A 19,208-nucleotide genomic window follows, 5' to 3' on the forward strand; every position below is an offset into this window, starting at 1 on the left:
ATGAAGAGACAGCTATAGAATAGGGAAATATTTGTAAACTATGTATCTGAAAAGGGATTAATAACTAGAAAATACGATGAATTTGAACAACTAAAAAGTCTCTGAATTTTAAAACAGGCAATGATCTGAATGGACATTTTTCAAGAGAAGACATACAAACAGACCACAAAATGAAAACATGTCTGATGTCACTACTCACTAGAGAACCACAAGATATCATCTCACCCCTCAGAACGGCAATTACCAAAACAGTGCCAAGTATCAAGTGCCAGGGAGGGTGGGAGGGTCAGTAGTCTGTCAGAGTCTGACAGACTACTGACGGGAATGTAGGTTAGTGTGACCTGGAGAACGCTATGAGCATCCCTCACAAGACTAAAACTGGAGCTACTAGAGCATCCAGCCATTCTGCTTCAGCTGCATAGTCAAAGAAATCAAATAAGTGTATCAAAGACATCTGCACACAGCTGTTTGCTCCAGCATGATGCGAAACGGCAAGACGGGACCAACTGAGGGATGTCAGCAAGCAGACGGATAAAGGATGGATACACGGACACGCACAGAAAACTACTTGCCAATTAAAAAAAATAGTTAGCATTTGCAAAAAGCAGATGTAACTGGAGGACATTAAACAAAACAAATCAGGCACAGAACTACAAGTAAAGACCACAGGAGAATAGCGACTGATGGCAGGAAGGGGACGGGAGGGGTGATGGCAAATCTTAGCACACAGAAGACAGGAGGCGTGCGTTCTAAACCTACAGCGCAGAACAGCGACTGCAGCTTTACAAGGCCTTTATACAATGGATGGAGACCTAGAGAAAAGGAATTTTAGAAACTCAAAAATAAGATAAATGTGTAAGATGGAAATGTTCATTACCCAAGTTGATCAATACACCTTGTGTACATGTTTACAATTATATCATGTGTGTCCCATGCAGATACAAATTATCATGTGTCAATTTACAAGAAAAAACATTTCAAAACATGAACTCTGGGTACAACAACAGTATTGTCTCTTACACCCTGCTGCCACTGCACTGCTGACTGCCATCCCCCAGCCTGGGCCACTGCACTGCTGACTGCCATCCCCCCGCCTGGGCCACTGCACTGCTGACTGCCATCCCCCAGCCTGGGCCACTGCACTGCTGACTGCCATCCCCCCCGCCTGGGCCACTGCACTGCTGACTGCCATCCTCCCCCACCTGGGCCACTGCACTGCTGACTGCCATCCTCCCCCATCTGGGCCACTGCACTGCAGACTGCCATCCCCCCACCTGGGCCACTGCACTGCTGACTGCCATCCTCCCCCATCTGGGCCACTGCACTGCTGACTGCCATCCCCCAGCCTGGGCCACTGCACTGCTGACTGCCATCCCCCCCGCCTGGGCCACTGCACTGCTGACTGCCATCCCCCCACCTGGGCCACTGCACTGCTGACTGCCATCCTCCCCACCTGGGCCACTGCACTGCTGACTGCCATCCCCCACCTGGGCCACTGCACTGCTGACTGCCATCCCCCACCTGGGCCACTGCACTGCTGACTGCCATCCCCCACCTGGGCCACTGCACTGCTGACTGCCATCCCCCCACCTGGGCCACTGCACTAGCCTGTAGGTTGATACTCTGCTTCTGCTCTCCCAGCCACTCTCCTTACAGCAGCCACAGCAAACTTTCGAAACTAAAATCCCATGGTGTCCATGGCGTCCACCTGCACTGTGGTGCACTCCTTTTCACTGCCAGAATGCTCTCCGTGGGCTATCAACCTTCACATGTACAGCACTCTAAAACACACGCCAACTACTCTCGCCTCTGCTTTTCCCAACATGCTAAGGCTGTTTCCCTTCACAGGACCTTTGTGTTTACTTCCCACTAATTCTTCATGTAACTATTTCTAGTCTTCTCTCTCTCTCTCTCTCTCTCTCTCTCTCTCTCTCTCTCTCTCTTTCTCTCTCTTCGTGTGTGTGTGAATGTAAATGTGCATGAGTGGCCTCGGGGGTAGAAAAAGTGGCTTTGTCCCCTCTCTCCTCTTCAAGGATCCTCTGTGAGAACAGCAAGCACTAACCACTGAGCCATCTCTCCCACTCCTGTAATATGTTTTGATATCAAATAAAACTACACTGGCCTCCTTGCTCTTCTTTATGAGTTCCCTTGGCTTTTCCAGCTTACCTTTTCATATGTCCATTAAAATTCACTTGTCAAGTTACAGAAAATGTTTGTTTCCATTTGTGCTGAATTTATGCCAATTTAGGGTGATTTGACACCTTTATTATTTCAAATTTTCTATCCCTCAAACATGGTTTCTTTCCATTTGTTCTATTTTTATGTCATGTGGGTTTTCCTGTGATATGATCTATATGTTTCTTGTTACATCTTTGTCTATAAACTGTAATTTCGCTGCTATTATAAATGGGTCTTAGCCTCCATTATATCATCTAACTGTGCACTCTTTATAGGATATTAAGACTCCTGGTTTCTATATATTCATTTATTTGAAATATGTATTTATTTCTCTTTGTAATGGGTGTGATGGAGTCCAGGAACACCTCTGCCACAGCGAGAAGGTGGAGGTAAGAGGACTACTCCCAGGAGGTTGGGCGCTCCTGCCAAGCTGTAGGATCCAGGGATTCCTCAGGTTGCCAGGGCTGCACACAGCACTCTTCCTGCTGAACCATGTTACCAGCTTTCTATATGTTAAGCTTACTTCTTACTACTTTACTAAATTTTATTTCTCAATGCAATAGCTTTCTTATCAATTCTCCTAGATTTTCTAGATATTTGGTCATATATATGAAATAAATTTTCCTTCTCCTACCTTTTCTGCCTCCTACCATCTCTCCTGCAGTACTGATATCCATGTTACCACTTGCCCAATTGTGTTGGCTCATGCTCTGGATTAATATTACTTTACAATGACAAATGTAGATATCCTTATCTTGTTCCTAACTATAACAGAAATGCTGCACACCCCTCCTCATTAAGTAAGAACCTTGCTTTGGGGTAAGGAAGCAACCCCTAATGCCTACTTTGTTGAGGCTTTAAAATTATGAACATGTGCTGAATTCTGTCAAATGCATCTTAACTATCTATAGGGATGATCTATGAGACGTCTTCTCGGGTATAGTGATACGATATGCTACATCAATAAATGTCTAACACAATACTACTTTTATTTCTTTCATTTTTTTCTTTTTTTGTTTGTTTGTTTGTTTGTTTTTCAAGACAGGGTTTCTCTGTGTAGCTTTGGAGCCTATCCTGGCACTCACTCTGGAGCCAGGCTGGCCTCGAACTCACAGCGATCCTCCTGCCTCTGCCTCCCGAGTGCTGGGATTAAAGGTGTGCACCACCACTGCCTGGCTTATAATAATACTTTTACATTCCTAGAAAAAAAAAACACAGTTCACATTAATGTGCTACTACTGCTTTTTTGTTGTATTTATTTATTTATTTATTTATTTATTTATTTATTATGGTTTTTTGAGTCAGGGTTTCTCTGTGTAGCCTAGAACTCAGTCTGTAGACCAGGCTGGCCTCAAACTCATGAGATTCACTGCCTCTGCCTCCCAAGTGCTGGGATCAAAGACATCTGCCACCAATGCCCAGCTTTGTTGCTACTATTTTATTAGCAATTTTTATCCTATTAGGTTTTTGGTGTCCAGATTATATATGCTCCAGAAAAAATAATCCAGAAGTTTTCCTTTTTGTCCCATCTCCTGAAAGAGATTAAATTACATAAGGACTAAAATTTAAATTTCAATATGCAGCCATCTGGACTAAAGTCTTTTAGTTATGGACCCTTTGAAAACCTGGCTACTGGTGCTACAGAAAGGAGCGTGCCTAGATTTTCTATGGATAGATTTTCTAGGATCTGTCTGGTTTGTTTTTTCTTCAATTGATTTTCTTAAATATTATTTTATTCTTTTATGTAATGTGTCTATGTGAGTGAGTGCCTGAGGAGGCCAGGACAGGGTGTTGGACCCCATAAAGCTGGAGTTACAGATGGTTGTGAGTCCCCTGAGCTGGGTGCTGGGAACTGAACTTGGGTCCTCTGCAGAGACAGTACAAGCTCTTAACCCCTGAGCCATTTCTCCAGCCCTCTTCAGTTGATTTTTTAAAATACTTTTTTGAGATTATAATTATAATTATTTCTCCCTTCGGTTTCCTCCCTCTAAACCCTCCCATATGCCTCCTTGTTCTCTTTCAAATCCACGTCTTTTTCGTTAATTGTTGTTACACACACACACACACACACACACACACACACACACACACACACACACGTGCGCGTGGGCACGCGCGCAGACCCGCACGCAGGTGTTCCTAATACAACCTGCTTGGTCCATAAAATGTTACTTGTGTGTATGTTTTCAGGGCTGACCATCTGTATTGGGTAACCAAATGGTGTGCTCTTCCCTGGGGAAGACTATTTCCCCGACTGTCAGCATCCCTTTGATGTGGTTCTTTGTCTACGGCTGAGGCCTCTTGGGCATTGCCCCTTCCATGTTAGCATGTCTACTGGTGTTGCCCTTGTTTGGTCATGATTAGGCAGCCATGCCGGTGAGACACCATGGGCGGAGCTTCTCTGACATTTCTAGCAGACACAATTTCATGACAAACTTGCTATTCTCTGGCTCTTACAACCGTCCTGCCCCTTCCACAGTGACCCCTGAGCCTTAGGTGCAGGAGTTGAGTTATTCTCTGGCTCTTACAACCGTCCTGCCCCCTTCCACAGTGACCCCTGAGCCTTAGGTGCAGAGCTGAGTTACAGATGTAGCAGTTGGAACTGGGCTCCACAACTTTTGCATTTTGATCAGCTGTGGTTTTCTATGATGTCTCCAGAGTAGGAATGTAAAAAGTGACCAGTGCTGCAGGCAGTCGGCAGAGTAGCACAGAGCTGAATAGCAGGGGACAAGTGCTCTGATGTGGGAAATGACAACAAACACTGAGGGTTTTAATTAGGGAGGGAGGAAAAGGTAAATTCAGGCGGCAGGAAGGTAAAATAGCAGTAAAGCTGTTGGGAAAAGTAATGAGAAATCATACTATTATCTACCTAAAAATGCCTACGACACATGTAAGTTGGTGCATAAATATATAGTTTAAATGACAATTTCCCACCTGGGATGATAAGACTCCCCCAAAGAGCCATTGGCTATTTAACAAAAACCCCAACACCATACATGAGAAGCCCTCCTTTAAGCTGTTGGTCAGAGTGGTCCAAAGGACTCCCAAAACATTAAAGGCTATTGCTATTGCCCTTTGTTGCCTCCCAACCACTAAGGAACTGTCCAATCCAATCCAAAGCCACAAAATTTATACCAATGGCTTTTTCCCAATAGTTCTGTACCTTTAAGTCTTACATGTGATTTTTTTTCTTTTGAGTTAGTTTTCATACATGGTATGTGGGAGGAATTCAAGATCAGACATCTGCACGTGGATATTTAGTGTTCCTAGCTCCACCTTTGCTAGAGATCAAATAAAGAACAGTCTCAGTAAATGTAGCTCTGAAGTAAACTTTGAAAACAGGAAGAAGGCATCCAACCCTCTTTTTCACTTCCAAGACTTCAGGTTATGCCAGGTCCCTTACAGATAAATATAAATTTCAGAGACCATTCGTCGGCTCAGGACGGGAGCTGCAACTCAATGGAACAGTATCTGCTGACCATTCACAAGGCTTTTTATCAAACATCTAGCCTGAGAAAAAGATGCAGAGAGACGTGGGAGGGAAGGATGAGAGAGAGAGAGAGAGAGAGAGAGAGAGAGAGAGAGAGAGAGAGAGAGAGAGAGGAGGGGAGGGGAGGGGAGGGGAGGGGAGGGGAGGGGAGGGGAAAAGAAAGACTTGCTAACAACTCCACCCATCTTGATATGTGCTGGAAGTGGCAAGTTTCCTTGCCCCACATTCAACTGACGAAGACTTGATTCATGGCCTACTAGACCACATCCCATATCCCCTTCTATGTCCATGAGAGTCTGGACGTTAGAGTGAGGCTACAGCTCAGAAGAAGAGAAAACATAACAAGATCACCCATGTTCCACACGGTACCCACAGAGCACTAATCACTAACACAACCAGTGAGTTCACCACAGAGTTCCAAATGCCTGTCTAGATATGGGGTCAGAATTCCTAGTAGGCCTCACTGCCTCACTGGGTTTTGGGAGGTAATTATATCACAAATGAAGCAAGGTCCCTGCAAAATCCAGTCCCCATTAAGGGTTTCTTCCTAAACAAATTTGCTATGTTTTGTGCTGTTTGATCTGTCTCCCCAGGCACAACGCCTTGAACCAGAGGTCACCAAAGTCACATGTCAGGAGAGGCCTCTGAAGTCTAGCAGCAGCTCGACTCAACAAGGGCACCCACTGCCAAATATTAATACGTGATAAAAGTAGACCTTCTTTGTTCTTCCCTGGGAGTTTTGAAGCGAGACAGAGAGCACTGCCTGAGCGGGAGGGCAGCAGCAGAGAAGGCAGTAAGCAGTACCCTAAGACCGCAGAGCCCTGAGTGGGCAGACACAGAGTGAAGAGGCAGGTGTTAGCGTAGTCGGAGGCAGCAAAGAACTGGGAAGAGCTGTCACTAGGCTGCTAGCTGGGCAGAGATTGTGTGCAGCCACCACAGTGACAGGAAATACAGAGAGAGCCCCTGAATCCTCTCCAAGGCAACAAACACCAACCCAGTGAGTGTGAAGGTCAAGAGCACTGCAATGGACTTCCACTTTTCCTTCTTCTGCATGCATGCATGTGTGTGTGCAAGAGAGACAGACAAAGTAAATGCTGCAGTGTGAATAGGCTACTCTTTTTTTTTAAGATTTTATTTATTATGAATACAACATTCTGCTTCCATGTATATCTGCACACCAGAAGAGGGCACCAGATCTCATAACAGATGGTTGTGAGCCACCATGTGGTTGCTGGAAATTGAACTCAGGACCTCTGGAAGAGCAGTCAGTGCTCTTAATGTGGGCCATCTCTCCAGCCCCTAGGCTACTCTTGTAAGTACAAACAACCCATAAGATAACTTGGAGGAATACAAGGAATTTTGAAAGTATTGATTTCCTTTTATAGCAACAAGCTAAATGAAAACACACTCTCACCCATGCATACACATTCATGTGCCTACAGTCTCCTAAAATCTTCTTTTCTGAACTTAAATTCACGTCTTAAATGACAAGTATTTGAGACTTCACAATTTCTTTAACGGAAATTAGTTTTTTCTTTTGTTAATTCAATTCTTTTGGACAGAGTCTTATGCAGCCAGGCCAGCCTAGAACTTATGAGCTAGGATGACTTTGAACTCTTAACCTTCCTGCCTTTCCCTTCCAAGAGCTATGATCACAGATATGAGCCATGTTGCACTCAAGCACATTATTTTTATTTTTAAAAAGGACACAATTAGGCCGGGCAGTGGTGGCGCACGCCTTGGATCCCAGCACTCGGGAGGCAGAGGCAGGCAGATTTTTGTGAGTTCGAGACCAGCCTGGTCTACAAGAGCTAGTTCTAGGACAGCCTCCAAAGCCACAGAGAAACCCTGTCTCGAAAAACCAAAAAGAAGAAGAAGAAGAAGAAGAAGAAGAAGAAGAAGAAGAAGAAGAAGAAGAAGAAGAAGAAGAAGAAGAAGAAGACACAGTTATGACCATGTATCTATAGCTTTCTTCTCCTCCTAAGTCCCAGTGACAAACCAAGGTACAATTCTACCAAACCTCATTTTGGGGACAGATGAGTTTACCAGACTTACAGAGCAATAGGTGAGGGGGGACAGGCATAGGCATGTGTGACCTTAAAGCAGCCACACTGAGAGGTCTGCACCCAGCATAATGATGACTGCCACACGGCTGTGTAGATGGAGTCCCCTCCCCTAATACCCAGAGACTCTAAGGTCATGCACAATCAGGGCAGAACCACGTACAACTGGCTGGGAGGGGGTCTCATGACCTGCTCCTTCCTTCCAAGAAAGATCATCCCTCTTCTGTAAGAGCTGACATAGGTCAACTGTAAGCCTAAAGTGCAGCCGTGTGCAGCTGAGGCACTGAAGCACAGGACCAGGACAGCAGGTGTGGCCAGAAGACGGGCAAGAGCAGCCCTTTCTCCCAGGGTGGAGTTAACTCTGTTCTAGTTAACTCTCAGATTCCCAAGTATCAGCTGTTCTGAAATTGGTTTAACAAAGTATGTTTAAAATGTTTCTATCTGACACAATCTTATAATACCTATCAAAATTCACTCCCCCCCCCTTTTTTTTACTAGACAGTAATGGTCTTATTTAAGTGTGGCAGAAATCATTAGTTCAACTTAATAGATAAGAAAAATAGATCAATCAAAAAGGATGTAGTTATGGTTTTTGGGGTTTTTAATTATTTATTTTATGTGCATTGGTGTTTTGCCTGCGTGAATGTCTTTATAAGGGTATTGGATCCCCTGAAACAAGATTTACAGACAGTTGTTAGCTGCCATGTCCTCTGGAAGAGCAGTCAGTGCTCTTAACCACTGAGCCATCTCACCAGCCCCCAAGGATGCAATTCTGAAAGTCAGTGGTGAGCCTGAAACTGACCCTATTGACATCTAGCATTCTTGTATCCTATTAAATACAAAAAGAACAGATTATAAACAGTGAGATTTCTTGGCAAGGTTATAGCTCCTTTCAAACTGAATTTGCAAACTAGCCATGTAGACAAAATACTTTCTTGGCCTTTCAAGCATTCCTTAAAGAATATGTTTCTGGTTTTGTATTATTTATTTTCAATAAATTAATTCTGTTCAGGGTAACCAAAGTTATGCTATTATGACAACTCTCCAGATTGTGGGATAGCTCAATGGTAAATAAAATACCTGTTTAATATGTAGAAGGTCCCTGGGCCTGGCAGGAAAAACCAGTAACAAACAACCTAATGTAATAGCTTTTTTTGAGAAAAGGTCTGACTATGTAACACTGGCTGGCCTGAAATTTACTATGTAGAGCAGGCTAGCCCCAAACACATAGACATCTGCATGTCTTTGCCTCCAGAGTGCTGAAGATTAAAGGTATTTGCCACCATACCCATCCAGCAATGATCTTTGTCTCCAAAAATTAAATTCACACACAAAAGGTTGGTAATCTGAACGTTTTTTTTTTAAGTTTCTTAATGCCAGTAAATAAAATCAAAGGGAGAAGACAGATGGTATTGATCACACACTAAGATCTTTAATTTATAGAACTAGAAATAATTAAAAAGAAAAATAAGCAAAGGTCATAAACTACCCTTGCAAATAGAAGGAGATACAAGTAATTTTTAGAGCTAGAAAAGGTGTTCATGGTCTGGCAAGATGAGTCAGTAGGTAAAGATGATTGCCACCAAGGCTGGAGGCCTAAACTGGGTCTCTGGAACCCACACAGAGGAAAAAGAGAAGTGACTCCCAGAAGTTGTCCTGGCCTCCACATGAATGCCATGGCAAATGCACCCCTCAACATACACACACACACACACACACACACACACACACACACTTAAACATAACCACAAAAAGCAAAGAAGAAAGGTGTTCATATTTTATAAAATAAAAAGTAACAGTTTGACAAACTGTTTCAGAGAGAGAAAAAACAGGCAACTTCACATGGCAAGATAGAAAACCATTTTCTCAGGGTATCAATATGTACCAAAACTATCCATGCATTTTGACCTGTTTCTAAGAATTTATCCTACAGAAAAAGTCTTACAGTTGCAAAATATGATATACACCAAGAGTTTCTGCAGCATGGATTATTAAAGCAAAAGCCTATAAGCAATTTAAATTATCAATTAATGGAACTTTATGATAATGTATTATGATACATTGACACAAGAAATGAGAAACATAGAGAATACAAAAGAATAACCATCAAAATATATTGATAAGTAGGGCAGGTTATATTAATTCCAGTAGAGTCAGGAAGATCTCTATGAATTTGGGACCAGTTCAGTCTACATAGAGAGTTCCTGCCTAGAAGGCCACATAGTAAGACCCTGTCTCAAAAAAAATTTAATTAAAAAATAATAAAAGATATTGATAACTGATAAACAAAAAAGCTGGATACAGATGTTTATATAATACCTTATTCACTTATGTTAAAAATGCATACAGCCAGATGGTGGTGGTGGCACACGCCTTTAATCCCAGCACTCCAGAGGCAGAGGCAGGCAGATCTCTGTGAGTTCGAGGCCAGCCTGGTCTCCAGAGCGAGTGCCAGGATAGGCTCCAAAGCTACACAGAGAAACCCTGTCTCGGAAAAAAAAAAAAAAAAAAAAAAAAAAGCCAGATGCCAGATGAGCATCTGTAATCCCATTATTCCTACACTGAGATGAGAGTGGAGGCAAGAGAATCACAAAGCTCAAGGGCCAGCTAGAATGGAGTGTGCAGCCCTGCAGATACAGCAAGGGATCCCACCCCGCCACCAAGAAATACGCCGGAAGAGCCAACTCCTGACAGCTGTTCTCTGCTCTCCACATGGGCATGCACTGGTGCACACACCTACCAGCACCAGCACCTCTCTCTCTCTCTCTCTCTCTCTCTCTCTCTCTCTCTCTCTCTCTCTCTCTCACACACACACACACACACACACACACACACACACACACACACACACACAAAATCTCTAGAAGAATCAGAGACACTTGTATACAAGAGTTAGAATTAGAGACTCACTTAAGAAATATTCTCAGGCTGGAGAGATGGCTCAGAGGTTAAGAGCACTCTGCTCTTCCAGAGGTCCTGAGTTCAATTCCCAGCAACCACATGGTAGCTCACAACCATCCGTTATGAGATGTGGTGCCCTCTTCTGGTGTGCAGATACACATGGAAGCAGAATGCTGTATACATAACAAATAAATAAAATCTTTAAAAAATAAAAGAAAGAAATATTCTCTGTATCTTTAGGATTTTTCTCCACATGTATATTTTATCTATCCAAATATTTAATTTTCAATCTTATTAATTTCTAAATATAGACTAAGAAACTATATATAAGAGATAATGAAATGTATTATGCTCTATGTTTTATATTAAGCAAAATCAAAATGATTCTAGTTAATGATATTAAAAAGCTGCCCAGTATTTTCCAAGGAGCTAGGTTTCAAAACCTAATTTAAAAATGGAAAGGAAAATGAAATGCTTTATAACCCAAAGCATAAAACAATACGGAAATAAGTTAAATTTTCATTTAAGATACTATTACATATAACACAACATTGCTTATACCATATTAAATAGGAGAAAAGTTTTAATTATTAAAGAATATAAAGTGGAACGACAATGATAGCTAATAATATTTGAGCTAATTGCTTCTGGTTAATAATTTTCTAAAAGCTATAAAAATGTCCACTGATGACTGGGGTCTGTGTGTGCATGCGTCTGTGCGTGCGTGCGTGCGTGCGTGCATGTGTGTGTGTGTGTGTGTGTGTGTATGAGCACATCAAGGGATAGCTTGTAAAGTTTGTTCTCTTTCCATTCTGTGGATCCTGGAGGTCAAGCCTGGGTCATCAGGTAAGCAATTTTACCCACTGAGCCATCACCAGCCCTATTAATTCCTTTAGAAATAAGTCTATTATATGTTATATAAATAAAATTGTGAACAACAATGTTGCACATCATGTAGCCTTTTAAAACCTCATGATAAAACTAAGACTGAAAATCTTTAATACTGGAGGTTGGAAAGACGGCTAAGTGGTTAAGAGCACTGGCTGCTCTTACAGAGTCCTGGGTTCAATTCCCAGCACCCACGTGGGGGGAGAGGCTCACAACTGCTTGTGACTTGCAGGGAATGTGACACCTTCTCCTAGTCTCTTGGGGGACCTACACACATTTGTATATGTGGTGTATACATGGTGTACAGTGGTGTATATACACTCAGCTACAGCCACAACACTGAGCAGAAGAAATCTTTATAAATATACCTAATACTGCCTTTGCTTTATTAATCAAATAGTTTTAACTTCTCAGGCACATGCAGTGTCTTGGAGATGTACAGGGATATCTGGAAACCAGAGGAGAATTCCTATACTACCAGTGAGCTCCTCTGCATCAGAAAGTAGAGCTTAGGACTAGAAAGTATGTTTATTCCCAGGTCCAAGGAAGCAGAGGAGACATTTCAAATGTTTCCGAGAGAAGCAAGCATCCTGCTGCTTGCTTGGCACTCACAATACCCAGTCTCTTTTCTATTTGTGAGGATAAAACTTCCAATGAAACTTTCGATTCGTGCACAGCAGAGAGAAAGGGAAAGGAAAGAAGCCATCAATACAATGTTCAAGGCAGCCTAGGTCTACAGTGAGGGAAGCAATTCCATATTTCCCCTGAGGCAGTCATGGCCTGACTTCCTCTTAAAGACAGCTCTCCTCCTGCCCAGTGCAGGCCATGTGAATCCCTCTGGAGCTATTACTACACATTAAAACACTTTTGGGGGTTTTGAGAGGCATTAAAAAAAAAAATAAAAAAAAACAAGTTCCTACTGTGTTGCCTGGGCTGGCCTTGAACTCGTGGTTATCCTCTTGCCTCAGCCTCCCAGCTGCTGGGATTATGGGCATGAGCCGACAGATCTGACTCAAGACACTCCTCTACACCATTCAGCCTGCATAGGATACTGCTTTCAGTCCTTCTGAAGAATAATAATCTCTCTACCTGATGTTAAAGCATTTGATAGATTGATAGCTCTTAATGGAGTATTGAACTTTTTGAAGATAAAGCAATAGATCAGAAGCCAGTTGGAACTGGATCTAATTGTACAAAAGGAAGCATGCTATACCCTAGGCCTAACAATTCAAACAGCAAATACAAACTGTTTATTAAGTTAAAAGTAAACATCTATTTAGACTTTCACTTTTAACCATAAGCCATAATAAATTCCAAACAGAGCAACTGCTTTTATAAATGGGGAGAGTTGACCCTGTGCATCACAGCATTCCCAGGGCCTCCCTTGGGGCTGGTGTGCAGCCAACTTGGAAAACGTTGCTGAACAGAAAAAAAACTCTAACTCGACTTCCAACTCTGCTGATCACTACTGTGCAACCTGGGCAAATGTTTCTGTGTCTCTGTCCTTCACATCTAGTTTATAAAGGGTGATTCAAAATGACTCCAAGAACATGAGATGAAGTTCCATACAAATCAGTATAAGGAGTCGGCACAGTAGCCTGTGCAACTGGGAGTGCAGCTCTTGGAGGCTAAGGCAAGAGGACTGCTACTGCTACAAGTTAGAGGCCAGCCTGAGCTACACAGCTACTTGAAGGCCAGCCTACACTACAGAGTCTCAAAAGGAAAGGGAAACAAAACAATAGCATTAGAAATCAAGATTAGAAAGCTGCTGTCATCCACATCACTGTTCTTCTACTATGCTTAGCATTAGTATTTTAGTGCTAAGAACAATGCCCACTCTTAGTAACCATCTTTATTTAATAAAGTAGACTAAATTATGGGAGCATACACTTTCCCTTGGGGCCTCAGTAAAATTGTTTTATTTTGGTATGGGGAAGTTGTAGCCCATAAACACATCTCTTCGGCCCTTTTACCAAAGAGGCCTGGCTGGCATCTCTACACTATGGAATAGGGGAAAATCTGTTTCACTGTAACTGTCAAGAAAGCCAAAGGCAAGACGCAGGCATCCATGAAGGGCTGGGCTGGGAGAATGGAGGCAGGAGGGCATGCTCCCAAGTACAGTCAGGGACTTGGAGTTGGAAAAGCCCTGGTGTGATGCTGAGCAAAGTATATACTTGCCATTTGTCTCCAAAACAGAGGTGCCACCCCTCCCACACAAAACATTACAATGAGGTGATAGACACAAAGCTCCGAGATGTCAAGTACAGGATAGCCAGACTGTCAGCTGGACTGTGAATACTTTTTCTCTTTTCCTCTTTCTCTCACCAAGCTATGGGAGGGCTGGGATGCAGTACAAAGCTTGCCTGGCAGGAACAAAGCCTTGGAATCCATCCCCAAAGATCACAGCCAAACAGACACATCTAAAGCTCTACTTTCCCTGACTTTTCTAACATTACTTCTCCCAAGGCCCTGGAGGAGAACCACTCAGGTTCAAGGAGAGGTTAGAGGACAAGAACTAGTCCGTCATATATCTCGTCCATCTAATGGCAAGGTATTGCTTCATGCCCCATGCTACTCAGCAAGCCCTGTAACCAGCACCATCCCTCCCAGCTGAAAGGACACACAGACGAGGCTCAGTGCTCTTTCTAGAGTCCTTCCCATAGAATGAGATGTGACCAGAGCTTCTGGGAGCTACATGGTGCTGCTATGCTGCCCTTAAGTTCCTGTCACACTTCCACTACAATGACTGAACCCAGACTCACACTGCCTCTGGTGGTTAACCTAGATTATCATCTTGACAGGACCTAGACTCAACTAAGTGAGACAAGCCTCTGAGCATGCCTGCGGGATACGATTAGGTCAGCGTCTAGGCATGCCTGTGAAGGTTAATGGAGTGAATGATCCCCTTAACCGTGCACAGCACCATTCTACAGGCTGGGTTCCGGGACTAAACAAAAACAAGAGTGATCTAAACTTCAACTTCTCTCTCTCCCTCCCGACGATGGACATAATGTGACCACCTACACAAGCTCTGGCTGCCATGACACCCTCACCATGACAGGCTGCATTCTCAAACTGGGAGCCAACTAAACCTTCCTTTCCTTGAGTTGCTTCTGTCAGCTTATTTTGTCTCAGCAAGACAAGTAACCAGCAGAGCCCACCACAAGTCAGGTGCTATGGGGACAAATTTAACTGTCTTCCACCTTATCTGTCACAACTGCCTTACACATAAATCTAGAATACAAAACAAAACTTTGTAAGTGTTAATATGAAGACATGAAGCTGCTCACACTTGTTAATCTCAGCCCCTCTGGTATAAGAAACTAAATAATGCATATCGTTACAATTTACAAATAAAGCCTCACACTGTTCATTCCGTTTGGCTCAAGTCTGAAGCACTTGGGGCCCTGGCTCGCACAGGAAGGGATGGGTGGCCCCAGCTCATAAGCAGCCCCTTGTTGTACCATTTTACATCACTCTTCCACTGCTTTGCTGGCCTCAGCATGAGACGCTCTCAGCCTATGAACTCAGCAAGTAACCATCACTTTGCCTGGCCTCCTGGAAGACTGAATTCATGGCTGTCCCTGGCAGTATGTGGCACAGACCTACAATTTCTATTAGAGTCCTATGGGATTTCCTCTACTTTCACCCCCTCAGATGGGAGCCTCAGATGGGCTCCCTACGTGGCCCAGGCTGGCTTCACATTCCTAATCCTCCTAACTCTAGCTCCTAAATGCTGCAATTACAGGTGTACACCACCACACCAGTACTCAACTCCAAATCTCCGTATCTTCATCGTGTCTTTCCATTTCTCACGCTCTGTTTAGCCCATTTTATATTTTACTTGGGAAGTATATCATTCTGTAAACATTATTATTCTTTGTAATGGTGCCTTGATATTATATACCGATGCACTCTGTATAATCTTATTAAAATGTGTATTATGTGTGTGTGTATATACACACTATAATACAGCAGTTATATATCGATGCACTCTGTATAATTTTATTAAAATGTGTGTGTGTGTGTGTGTATACACACTATAATACAGCAGTTATATACCGATGCACTCTGTATAATCATATTAAAATGTGTGTGTTATGTGTGTATACACACTATAATACAGCAGTTTCTCAACCTGTGGATCACAATCCCTTTGGAGTCGAATGACCCTTTCACAGGGGTCATCTAAGACCATCAGAAGGGCTGGAGAGATGGCTTAGAGGTTAGGAACACTGACTGCTCTTCCAGAGGTCCTGAGTTCAATTCCCAGCAACCACATGGTGGCTTGTAACCATCTATAATGAGATTTGGTGCTCTCTTCTGGTGTGCAGCATGCATGTAGGCAAAACACTGTATACCTGATAAATAAATCTTTTAAAAAAACAAGGCCATCAGAAAACACAGATATTTACATTATGGTTCATAACAGTAGCAAAATTATGGCTATGAAGTAGCAAGGAAAAGAATTTTATAGTGGGGGAGGTCACCACAACATGAGAAACTGTATTAAAGGGTCCCAGTATTAGGAAGGTTAAAAACCATGCTCTAATATGTATAGTGTGTGTGTGTGTGTGTGCGTGTGTGGGGGGGGGGGTGCGCGCGCACGCGCGCGTGCGTGCGTGCACACACAGAGGCCAGGAGAGGATTCAGGTGTCCTCTATTAATAGGAGGATTAATTAATTAATCCTCCTATTAATCTCTTTATCCCCCTGAGACAGTCCTTCCCTGAACCTGTAGCTTATTGTTCACTAGACTGACTGACCACTGAATTCCTGCTTGTCTCTCTCTGCCCTCCAATGCTGGGGTCAAAGGTCTGTGTGGCCACACCTAGCTTTTCCATCAGCACTATGGATGCAGACTTGGGTTCTCGTGCTTGCACAACAAGCACTCTGACAGACTTAGCCATCTCCCTAGCCCATTACTTGTACATTTTAAAATGCAAATTCTACTCCTTCACTAAACAGAGATTTACTAAGTACCAAACATTGGCCATCACTAAAGCTCTAATGAAGTTCATCTCACTTGGTTCAGAGTCTATAGGCTGTAATTGACAATAATAATATAGTCTACCCACTAGACTACAAAAAAAAACTAGGAAAAAGTAAAATGATTTACCTTGAAGTGGTAGTTAGAAAAAACAGAGCACAAGAAAATAAATACTTTAAATAGCACAATAAACTCAAAGTACAGTTTTTAAAAAAGGAGAAAACATCCCCTTTCTATCTATGACTTGTATCCATAATTGAGAATAACAACAACAATAAATATTTCCAAACCTCACATCCACTGTATTATTTGTTTCATGGTCAAACACTTCAAAGGCCTCTTTGATCTTCTTATGAAGGTCTGCCACTATTGCCTCTGCAAAATACAATGTAAACAAAATTAATTATTAATTCAATACAAAAATCTCAGTAACCTAACTAGAAATCTTTTGGGGGTTTTCTTTGTTTGTTTTGTCTGTCTATTTTGAGGCAGGGTCTCACTATCGCAATATATAGACCAAGCTGTCTTTCAGTTTTCTCAATGCTGAGACTCCAGGTATGTGCCATCTGGCCTAGCTAAAGCAGAAAAGTAAATAAGGAAGAACCTGAAAGAAGCTTGGTCTCTTGGTCTCCTTTATAAATCGTATGCCATGTTAACTCCCTCTGGAAATGCCAAAGAACAGATCTGACAATAGCAAGTTCAAGAAGGAAGGGGCTGTTCCGGTACAGTCCCTCATGTTGGGGAAGTCATGGCACCAAATATTTTTTCTGCGATATAACAGTAAACTTACTGCCAGGCATTGGTGGTGCACACCTTTAATCCCAGCACTTGGGAGGCAGAGGCATGCAGATCTCTGTGAGTTCAAGGCCAGCCTGGTCTACAGAGTAAGTGCCAGGATAGGCTCCAAAGCTACACAGAGAAACCCTGTCTCAAAAAAAAAAAAAAAAAAAAAACAGTAAACTTACTTCAACTTTCATCTTGTGTGTGGTGTGGCATGGTGGTGGTGGTGGTGGTGTGTGTGTGTGTGTGTGTGTACTCAAGAGTGTGTGTGTGTATATGTGTGTGCTCATGCCCATGCCAAACATGGAGCTCACTGTTTCAGATGGATTAGGTAGGCACACCCCAGAACCCACTTGTCTCTGCCTCTGCACTCCTGGAGTTATAGATGAGCCCTGCTTACCACCCCCGCCCCCGCCTTATATGTCTGCTAGGGATTCAAACCCAGGCCCTCTTGTTTGTACCACCTCTTTCAATTTCAGTCGTTGAGGCATCTCCCTACTGAGCAATCTCTGCAATTCCTAATTTTGATCTGAAATACACAGTGTACATAATACTAAAAGTCACCACCCAGTTCTCAATTGGAGACCTTCATTCTAGGCTCAACAAAAAAAGGTAAGACAACAAACACCATCTACTTATTAGGCCTGCTCATCACCTTTGTTCTGTTCTTGAGGAGGAGTGAAGGTAGGTGAGAGGCATTTAAACCCACCTGGGCATCTTTCAAAGACCTTTTAAAAAGGTGGGATTAAACTCACTTACATGAAATAGTGATGTAGGCAATAAACATTATTGAGAATGTGCTACATTCCAGACACTAACAAGGTCATAGCAAGAAGCAAAGGCAGACTAAAGTTCTTCCTCACAGCTGTTTTATTGGAAATATATATATATATATATATATATATATATATATATGCTACATATTTGCTGACATATACAGTAGGTTGCATGCCCTTAAACACAGAAAAAAAGAGTAAGAGATGTGAAGAGTCCCCATGAGAATGCCGACCTTAGTGACAAGGTGACAGCTCCAGATAGGAAGAGCCTACCTGTAAATATCTCCAGAACATTTTCACACAGAGGGCACAGAAAGTGCAGAACAGCAACCTAAAAATCAGATGTTTTGAGCTGTTGGGTGGAGAGATGAATCCTTTAAGGATTTTGAACTTTCCTCTGAATACCACGAGAAACCACTGGAAGGTTCTAGGCACAATATTGACCTGATCTTCTTTTCACCTTTGTCACTGTGCTGAGAAGACACTTGAAGGGAAAAGGTAGTCACAAAGAGTGTCTAGAGACTGCTTCAGTATCTCTTTCAGATATGGTCACTGGTTGTCTCTATTGCTGTGAAGAGATACCAAGACAACAGCAACTCTTATGAAGGAAAACATTTAACTGGGGCTGGCTGACAGTTTCAGGGGTGCAGTCCATTGTCATCATGGCGAGAAGCATGGCACAGGCAGGTAGACATGGTGCTGGAGAAGGAGCTGAGAGTCCTACATGTGATCCACGGGCAGCAAGCAGTCTGCCACACCAGGCCTAGCTTGAGCATATAAGACCACAAGCAGTCTGCCACACTAGGCCTAGCTTGAGCATATAAGACCACAGAGCCCACCTCCACAGTGACACACTTCCTCCAACAAGGCCACACCTCCTAATAGTGCCACTCCCTATAGGCCAAGCCTTCAAATACTGAGTCTATGGGGGCCATGCCTATGCAAACCATCACAGTGGCTGAGACCAGAGACAGGATTCTGGTTATGATCACTAAGATGTGCTGACAGGTTTGATGTGGTGAGGGTCAAGACTGACTCCCAAGTGTTTCTATGAGGAAAAGAACGGGGCAACTAGAGATACATCTCAGTGATGAAGCACAAGCGAGGAGCTGTAAGATGTCGAATCTCATTTTTACACTGATA

General features: G+C 43.0%; 1 protein-coding gene across 1 annotated transcript in view; it reads right to left on the minus strand.

The window, feature by feature from the left end:
• Positions 1 to 19,208, minus strand: part of Efcab2 (EF-hand calcium binding domain 2) — a 94,404-nt gene that overhangs the window by 48,490 nt on the left and 26,706 nt on the right. The window contains exon 2 of the mRNA XM_027418863.2: positions 16,800 to 16,884. Within this exon, the coding sequence (XP_027274664.1) occupies positions 16,800 to 16,884 (85 nt within the window). The remainder of the gene's footprint in view (positions 1 to 16,799; positions 16,885 to 19,208) is intronic.

The sequence above is a fragment of the Cricetulus griseus genome, chromosome 5 (assembly GCF_003668045.3).
Source record: "Cricetulus griseus strain 17A/GY chromosome 5, alternate assembly CriGri-PICRH-1.0, whole genome shotgun sequence".
In the NCBI taxonomy this organism is placed as follows: domain Eukaryota; kingdom Metazoa; phylum Chordata; class Mammalia; order Rodentia; family Cricetidae; genus Cricetulus; species Cricetulus griseus.